The following is a 9067-nucleotide window of genomic DNA, read 5'->3' on the forward strand; positions in this document are numbered from 1 at the left end:
GTCTGTCTCCATGTTGGTAAGTCGCCTGGCTTTGATCAATGACCAATAATGTCAACAGCAGCACTGAATGTGACGTCAACATGACATGGTGGAATTGTGTGTTTTACGTGTCTAGTGTTTAACTTTACAAATGTGATAGCCTGGAATCCAGTCGTATTGTGCTTTGGTCGCTCCCCTAAGGTACGCTTCCTGACAACACGTCTGGTGTCCGTTACCATTTGAACAATCGGCATTTGCATATTCGCATAGATTTTATGCAAGATTTCTGATTGGCTGAATTATAGCGCTCGTTCGAACAGGCGTTCCATCAACATCAACATGGCCGCCGCGTCAGGCATGTACACGGCTGGATTCCAGGCTACACATGTGATCGGCAAAGCTCAACAAATAGATTTTACAGACATACAAATGTTTCTATTTAACCCTCATCCGACCGTTACATTTTTACGACGAATTCAATACCAGCTAAGGATTTCACCTCCATCTTTACCTTCGCCAAGAAGGTTATGTTTTCGGTAGAGTTTTTATGTGAGAATGAATAGCATAACTCAAGACTTTTGGGATGGATTGCATTGATATTTGGCATGTGGTTACGTCTTGTTTTCAACCAAAAGACTTCGCATCATACATCATAGAACATCATTCGATACCTTATAAAGTTTGGCATGAATAGTAAAAGTACTACTGGCTTGTATGCCAAATACTGCTGTAACCGCTGTATTATTAGCCTTTCCACTGTTCAGCATTTTAAGTGTTACGTTTTGACATGTTTGGATTTGTGTTGTTTGTGTCTAAATATTTTGTTCATCGTATAATGCTACTAGCCCCAGTGTGCATGTTATATATTAACTTTATTCGTACATTAAAAGCTTTTTTTTCAAATAAGATGACCCGCATAGAGAGTGAAATGTGATATCTGTCTCAGGCTTGCATTGAGGATTGCCCTCTTTTTTTCAATGCTATCTCAATCTCAAATAAATACTGAGAAAAGCCCTCTATAGAGCATCTCACTCGGGAGAATGATGATGATAGCACCTGTTTGTTTTAAACAGTGGGCACAGTCTCTCGTCTTTTATATAATAGTATTACAAAAATATAGATAGTTGATTTTTTACTTATATCAAGATAAAGCAGTGCATTTGAAAAGTCGAATATGTAAATATCACAGAGCCACTTAATGTCACAACAATATTCTTTGTATTCACCAGTTATCATGATATTCCATTTTCATCTAACGTACATCAGTACATTCATGTACAATGTATGTATAAACTTGTAGTCTTTACTAATCATATTGATACAGAACTGTTGCATGGGCCATGCATATGGTAAATTCTAAAGCTTTGTATGATCAGCTGTAAAGTCACAGATTGCGGTTATAGTTTCGAGGCCGCACCATCATCTTGGTGGTTTTCAGTGTGTAGAAGTGTTCATGTTTCCAGGCATACCACCACATGCCATACCCTGTGTCAGAACCATGATACTCCCCTGGCTGGTAGTAGGGGCCGTTCAGGGAAGACGCAGCACAAGCATTATACCACCAGCCGCCTGAATGGAACTGAGCACAGTGGTAAGTACCCACATCATTGTCCCTATCCGCATCTCTAGCACTGAATTTCATCCCATTATGGTAGTGCTCCAAAGAGTCCCCAGCATCCCCACTGTACCCCCCAATGTGCAGTGTATAATCTGTACTCTCATCCCCAATGTTGAAGGTATCATATCTAGCGTGTGCAAAGTTTCCTTCGAAGTCTCCTAACTCCACATATAACTCATAGCTATTCTGGGCTGTCAGGTTGTGAATCTTATCCAGTCCAAGCCAGTGTTCCCCCTCGACATTCCCAAACCCTTTGTTGTAGTCTGCCCAGTACCTATCAAAGTTGAGTCTCCCACTAAACCTCTTCTGTATGACAGTCCAGCCCCCACCATCTGTAGTCATGTCACAGAAGACGTCAAAGTGGTCGGTTGAAGATCGTGGTTTGATAGGATAGACCCCATCATGCACAGTGTTGGTCCAGTAGAGTAGGGGATAGAGCTCAGAGCAGTCCTCGAAGTTAGCCGCGGCTGGGGGAGGGTCGTTCCTCAGGACGCCAACATCCACATGCTGGATCAGACTTGCATCTGTAAATACGTCGATGTAAGTTAGACATCCAGGTAATACGATACACCAAAAAATAGGTACTCAAGTAACTGGATATGGTTTTGGAAACGGTCAGACGTTTCGGATAGAATCCACTATCCTTCGTCAGTGACACTGAAGTGATCTGCAAGAAACAGGTCTTTTATACTCTAACTATGAATGAAGACAATTTCAGATGTCCAATAGGAAACGTTGTAAGACAATTCAGACTGAAGACAATTTGGATTCCAAAGAATACAAAGGTAAGGCAAAGTCAAGCTGAAGACAATTTGGATTTCAAAGGATAGCAAGGCTAAGACACAGTTAATGCAAATGAGTCAATTAGCTCCTGTTGTTTTTGTAAATAAATTATACACACTTAAATTTACATGTAGTTATTGATTGATAATCAATAGATATCAAACAGGCATTTTGTCGCATGAACATGAAACATGTCAGCCAGAGTCCAGTACAGTAGAGGCAGATGGGGGATTGTTTCCGGTTTCGGCGTCTTCTTTGATGTCAAGGTGGTTTGCAGGTTCTTGACAAAGTTGAAAGACAAGAGTTGTAAAAGATAACAAAGGACACAAGACGTAGCTTTGTCTGGATATGGAATTCGTTGAGCGAGCGATGTGTAGAAGTTTTGGTCAAGCAGTGGTCGCGCCTTCTAGCGGAAAGAAACATCGGAGTGGAGAATCCAGTAGAAGTTCGACATCTGATAATTACTTAGTAAATATGTTGCCAAAAAAGTATAGAAATTGACTTAACAAACAGAAAATGTATAGTGATACCCAGAGACTGGTTGGAATTCACTCACGAGCCTCAGTCTGCAGTACATTTCTGTAAAATGACCTGATTTACTGTTTTAAGATTCATGAGAATTGCCAGTTTGTGCAAATCTGAGCTAGCTTTTCAGTGGAAATGCAAATGAAAATTGTAATTCTTACGACATAAATATCTGCTTACCATGTGTGTCCGCATCCCCTGGTATTTCGCCTCCCTCAGCAGCCACTGCCCCCGCCTGTCTCCAGGCTATGGCGCAGATAACCAACAGCACGAGCATGGTCGTCTGTAGAAACAATGGTAGCATAAAATAATTGCCTTCAGTGCTTGTGTGTGCTTCATTATTTTACTGAATTAAACAATGACAGACAATGCTGAATAAATTGAACATTATCTAAAACTAGTTAAACTGATTGAAGAGCTAATTTTCCACCAGTCTTAACAGCGAAAACAGACGCTATGAACAGGATATACAGGTTCATTGCACCGGGCAAATTAACATCCTTAGCTCTTTTCGGAACGCACAATAAACGGTGGCTTAACATCTCTGTCTTAAGGGGCTGCAACCCTTTCCAGCAGAGGGCATGTCGGGGAACTGACACAGCCGAGATTCGTACTCCCAACCTCTAGGTCCATATGAAAGCATGGTTATCAACCACTGGACTACGCACTCTCGTTCGTGCTGTCTTGTATCATGTTTTCAATACAGTGACTGTAACAGGAAAGAGGTTTTATATTGCTTGCATCACGAACAGTCGTGTATATTGACAACAAATAAAGACGATACTACAGTGAAAACTAAGCCCACCTTAGTTTCACACGAAGTCCTGTACTTCGGTGAATGGCTGGAGAAATTGAGGTTCCCTGTCTGTTTCTGCCTGCACATGTACAGTGTACTAACTCGGCAGGGTGCCGTGCTTTTATAGCAAACTTGTTTTTCTGTGAAATGACATGCTCACAGAATATTAATAGGAGCTATAATTACTACTAGTATACATGTTGATTCAAAGTGTTGTTCATCCGTTGTACTGTGGACTAGTGTAAATAGTCCTCAGCGGAAAATGAGATGCCCTTGTTTAAAGTTCATGTGACAGAACATCTGCTGGATATGAAAATTTTCTGTCGTATCTCGACATGTGTACAATACAACAGGACATGCTGTTCGATAGATTTTTATCTCTCTTTTACCGGCGCAATATTAATGACCAGGCGGTCAGAGTGTTCGTCTTGTGGCGGTCTCCTAATGTTGTTGTATGTAACGCTGGTAATGGACGGCAACAAACGTCAGGTGAAAAGTGCGTTTGAAAGTTTGTAGATTTAGGGCTTGAAGTTTTGACTTATGTTTGCCCATTTGCGATAACATGTCTGTCTCCGTGCTGTGAAGTTAGTTCACTGTTTTGATCAGCGAGGAATGTCAACAGCAGCGGTTCTTTACTTCTTCTTACTCGTCCCGTAGCTCAGGTGGCCGTAGGGTCAGCTGTACCGTTCAACAAGTGCTCTCACAAGTTAATGTGATGTAATGTTATTGTATGTTTTAGGTCCATTCTATGTGTCAGATCTCTAGTGTTTTCCTTTGCAAATGTCATCAAGGCTCTTTTGGTAAAAAGTCAGTAAATAAACTTACTGAGATATAGAAATATCTATAAACCAATACATTAACAGGTAATAAGCAGTATACGTTCTTCTTTTGAGACTTTCAAACCAACATCCTAGAAAATTAATCGAATTATAACTTTTAATCATAAATTTTGGCATGAGTAGTGGTAACATTACTACTGGCTGTGGTGTCAAATACTGCCGTAACCACTTCATTATCAACCTTAACACTGTGGAGAACCTTGGGTGTTGCACACGTTTTCACATTTTTGGTCAAATTTGTCTCTAAACGTTTTTCCTCATCTTGTATAGTTTCACTGTGCGTGCGTGTGTAGTGTAAGATTTTAGACTAACTTCAAGGTAAACAGCACGTCTTTATTTGACTTACATCAACTGAAAATTTGGTGCAAATTCCTGTAAATCTGGCACGTGTACATGTCATGTACATTGTATGACGTGTATACATTTTTAATCTTGACTAGACATACTGCTACAGAACGGTTGCATGAAACATGGTAAACGTTTAGCTTGTATGAATGGCTGTTACGTCACAGATTGCGGATATAGCTTAGAGGCCGTACCATCATCATGGTGGCTTTGAGAGAGTAGTTGGTGTGCAACCTTTATCTTTACTTACAATACTGCTAAAGCACTGTTGCATGGATTAAACTTTTGACATATGTTTGCTCTTTTACAAGTACTTGTATATCATCAGAATATGTCTGTCTCCATGTTGATAAGTTTCCTGCTTTGATCAGTGAGTAATTTCAACAGCAGCGGTGACTGTGGCGTTAATATGACATAATTGAGTTGTGTGTTTTTAGTGTCAAGTGTTTCGGTCTACAAATATAATCAACAAATACACTTCAAGGTCTTACTCACATACAGAGGAATCTATAAGCCAATATAGTCCCAGGCCAACATACAAGTAGTTGAACCTCTTCTTTTGTAAATTAAGAAAATTCCCAACAAACAACCTCGACCATCAATCAATACCTTGTAAAGTTTGGCAAGAGTAAGACAGTTAAGAAACAGCAATCCGTTCACTAAGCCGAAAGCTAGAACTGAACGGCTAAGAAAGACATTCTTATATTGTGCCGAAAGACTCTACAATGACCCAGTTGCCTAAATTTCTTGCTTGCCCGTCGTCTGCCCTACCCCGACCAACTGATGTAAAAAGAACAATTTGTGTGTAATTGTCACAATAAGTCATTGTTCGCAAACTGGTTACAATTGACTAATAAATAAATAATTAGATGAATTAGAACAGAGAAGTAATGTAGACTTAATGGCCTGTGTGGCAAATACTGCTTTAACCACTATATCATAGACCTTTGCACTGTGGAGCACTTTAAGTGATACCAAGATCAAGCATTTGGCATATCAAACAATGAATATGTAAATGTATAGGAGATCCTTAAAATTCAACCATGGTTCAACCATTGTTGACAATGGTATCCCCTATCTTTAGATTCGGTACATTAATGTACATGCAAGTACGTACACAATGTATGACTATGTAAACATTTCTAATCTTTAATAATCATGCTGCTACAAAACTGACGCATAGAGCATGGTAAATGTTAAGCTTTGTATGAGTAGCTGTTAAGTTACAGATTGCGAACAAAGTTTCCAGGCCGTATCATCATCTTGGTGGCTTTCAGTGAGTAGTACGAACCTTTCCAGCCGACCCAGTAAACACCCCACCCTGTGTCAGAACCGTGGTAGTCCTCTGGCTGGAAGTAGAGACCATTCAGAACAGCGCGAGCACAAGCGTCATACCACCAGCCTCCTGAACGATCCTGAGCACAGTGACCACTACTCCACACATCATTGTCCCTATCTCTAGCACTGAATTTCATACCATTATGGACAGCCAAAGAGTCCCCAGCATCCCCACTGTACCCCCCGATGCGCAGTGTATAATCTGTACTCTCATCCCCAACATTGAAGGTGTCATATCTAGCATGGGCAGTGTTACCTTCCCAGTCTTCTAGCTGCACATATAACTCATAGTTAGTCTGGGATGTTACGTTGTGAATTTTATCCAGACCAAGCCAGTGTTCCCCCTCGACCCTTCCAAACCCATTTTTGTAGTCTGCCCAGTTTCTGTGAAAGTTGAGTCTCCCGTCAAACCTCCTCTGTATGACAGTCCAGCCCCCACCGTCTGTAGTCATGTCACAGAACACGTCAAAGTTGCCATAGTAAGACTCAGGTTTGATGGGGAAGACTCCATCGTGTACTGAGTTTGTCCAGTAGAGTAGAGGGAAAAGGTCTGCACAGTCTTCAAAGTGGGCCGCACCTGGGGGAGGGTCGTTCCTCTGGACTTCCGCATGTTGGTTCAGGCTTTCATCTGTAAATATATTCAACATCATCGTAATCATTGATTAACAAGCAATAGCAAACATAAAAATGGTCGCATATATTGTGTATTATATGAAGTAGATCTGCACGGTCATCGAATGTTGACGGTTTTTTGTTTCGTCAGCATGTTTGGGTGTCATGGTGATGTCAGGTTCTTCAGTGAGTAAACACATGAAACTGAGACCTCCTTTCCATTGAGCGACAAAAATAAATTTATGTTACCCTTTTTTTTAGAGGATATGAAGTACGATGTAAAAGCATGCTTTACAAATAACACGAAACGTAAAAGATCACTGATTGTCGTCATTTGTCCATGACCTTCATTAATCGATCTGTCAAGTTTTAGTCACTAATCGGTCGATCCTCTAGTGGAAAGGGGGTGTAAGGAAAACATAGTGGGAAATCTAGTAGAAGTCCTACAATCCGATAACTATATCATAAAATGTTACGAGAAAAGTAAAGAAATTTGCTGAACACCCTTTGCTGATCTTAAGCCTCACTAGAACGAACTGAAGAAGAGTGATGGAAGTTACTCAAAACGTCCGGAAGAAAATCTCCAAATTTTGTTCAGTTGTATAGATTGAAATATTGTTTAACTGGATGTCTAACCTTCATTAACGTGTCAGCTTACCATGTGTGCCCGCTTCCCCTGGTATGTTGCCCCCGACATCTGCCCCTGTTCCCACCTGTGTCCAGGCTATGGCGCAGATAACCCACAGTACGAGCATGGTCACCTGTAGAAACAATGGTCACATAGACTGCCTTCAGTGCTTTTATGCTTCATTCTTTGACTGAACAAGACAACGACTGACAATGGTGGAAAAATTGGGCGTAATCTCATACTAGTAAAAATTCATTGAAGATCTTATCTTCCACTAGTCGTGACAGAGAAAGTAGACATCATGAACAGATTTACAAGTTCCTTGTACAATGAATTGTGGATGACGGCTTAACGTCCCGTCCTAAGCGGCCCTTTTCAGTAGTGTGTATGTCGCGGAAACGACACAGCCGGAATTCGAACTCCATCCTCTCGGTCCAGAAGCAGGGGTGTTAACTACTAGACTACGCACTCTTGGTCTTACTGTGTGTTTTGTTTTAAGCACATTACCTGTAACAGGGGACATGTTGCACATTGTTTGCCTGACAACAAGGTAAGAAGAAAGTATAATCAGACGCACCTTTAGTTTCACACCGTGCACTGGTCGAGAAATGGCTTCCGGTCTGCTTCTGCTTCTACAATGATCTACCTCGACGAGTTGCCGTGCTTTTATAACCAAATTTTTTTCAGTAAAGCCCGCTAATGCCCACAGGATAGGGGTTATAATTAGTATTCCTGTTGATTCAAAGCGCCGTTCATCCGTTGTACTCTGGACTTGTAGATAGCTGTAAGAGCTACGCTTGTTTGAAGGTCATGTGACATGAACATATGCTGGTAACTTTAAAGATAATTCATGTAGATATGCTGAACTTTTTTGCTACCTGAATCATTTATGGGGATAGAGAATATCAGAGGAGAATGGCCATTTACGTCCGTCACACCTTTACAACGAGGGACTAACTGTGCACTCTCAATGCACTTGCGTCAAATCACTGCGGGCTTCGTTCACTGCGTCACTGTTTTGTTATTTTCTCCGATTTTCTATAATTCAGATATTGCGTAATACTTGTATGACTAACAAGACGACAAAATAGACAAAAAAAGTAAGAAAATTCGTTCTTTATCCCTGAAATTCGTTGTTGATATCTTTCGAACCCCGCAGTGACGCAAACTTGAAGCAAATGCAGTTAGAGTGCACCTTACGCCTATAGGGAGGTGTCATTTGTTTGTGCGGGCTGATGGTAACTGACAAATGTGTATGGTATGTCGCCTACCTGCCAAGTCTGTGTATTTCACAATATTTGACGACTACAACAGAAAGGGGAGCTTTGTATTTTTGTTTTGTTTGTTTGTACGAGCTACGTACGGAACTGCTGTAACGGTTAGGGTGCGCGGCACCTGACCACGTCCGGCATTTCACCTACAGAGAATAAAAATTATGTAAACCATAAAGTTAAGAAACCTGACTCATGACAAGCCACACTAAACATGTGGGCTGTAGTTTATTTTTTTCGCTCAATTGAACAGAACAGTAGGTAAATATATATTTCATAGAATGTTGCCAGCATCCATGTTAGCTATAGTGATCATCACTTGAGCAACGTCAT

At 40.9% G+C, this 9067-nt stretch overlaps 3 protein-coding genes across 3 annotated transcripts in view; all 3 read right to left on the reverse strand.

The window, feature by feature from the left end:
* LOC118430835 (fibrinogen-like protein 1) overlaps positions 1-484 on the reverse strand; it is a 1953-nt gene extending 1469 nt beyond the window's left edge. Inside the window, exon 1 of the mRNA XM_035841867.1 lies at positions 479-484. Within this exon, the coding sequence (XP_035697760.1) occupies positions 479-484 (6 nt within the window). The remainder of the gene's footprint in view (positions 1-478) is intronic.
* A 637-nt stretch (positions 485-1121) lies between these two features.
* On the reverse strand, positions 1122-2957 carry LOC118430836 (fibrinogen-like protein 1). The gene is made up of 2 exons (XM_035841869.1): positions 2933-2957; positions 1122-2175 (listed from the first exon to the last, which is right to left on the reverse strand). Exons 1-2 carry the CDS (start codon positions 2955-2957, stop codon positions 1364-1366), a joined length of 837 nt encoding a protein of 278 aa, XP_035697762.1. The 3' UTR covers positions 1122-1363.
* A 1895-nt stretch (positions 2958-4852) lies between these two features.
* Positions 4853-7590, reverse strand: LOC118430837 (fibrinogen-like protein 1). Its single transcript, XM_035841870.1, has 2 exons — positions 7494-7590; positions 4853-6851 (listed from the first exon to the last, which is right to left on the reverse strand). The coding sequence occupies exons 1-2, from the start codon at positions 7588-7590 to the stop codon at positions 6109-6111; spliced, it is 840 nt and encodes a 279-aa protein (XP_035697763.1). The 3' UTR covers positions 4853-6108.
* Positions 7591-9067: the final 1477 nt, after the last annotated feature.

This window comes from Branchiostoma floridae, chromosome 14, assembly GCF_000003815.2.
Source record: "Branchiostoma floridae strain S238N-H82 chromosome 14, Bfl_VNyyK, whole genome shotgun sequence".
NCBI classification, from domain to species: domain Eukaryota; kingdom Metazoa; phylum Chordata; class Leptocardii; order Amphioxiformes; family Branchiostomatidae; genus Branchiostoma; species Branchiostoma floridae.

Excerpts from the sequence above, each read along its gene's own strand:
- LOC118430837 (XM_035841870.1), bottom strand. The coding sequence starts at position 7,590 with ATGCTCGTACTGTGGGTTATCTGCGCCATAGCCTGGACACAGGTGGGA. Across the intron at positions 6,852-7,493 it reads AGGGGAAGCGGGCACACATG|ATGAAAGCCTGAACCAACAT; the intron begins GTAAGCTGACAC and ends ATATATTTACAG.
- LOC118430836 (XM_035841869.1), bottom strand. The coding sequence starts at position 2,957 with ATGTACTGCAGACTGAGGCTCGTGA. Across the intron at positions 2,176-2,932 it reads CTGCAGACTGAGGCTCGTGA|TTTTTTGGTGTATCGTATTA; the intron begins GTGAATTCCAAC and ends CTTGAGTACCTA.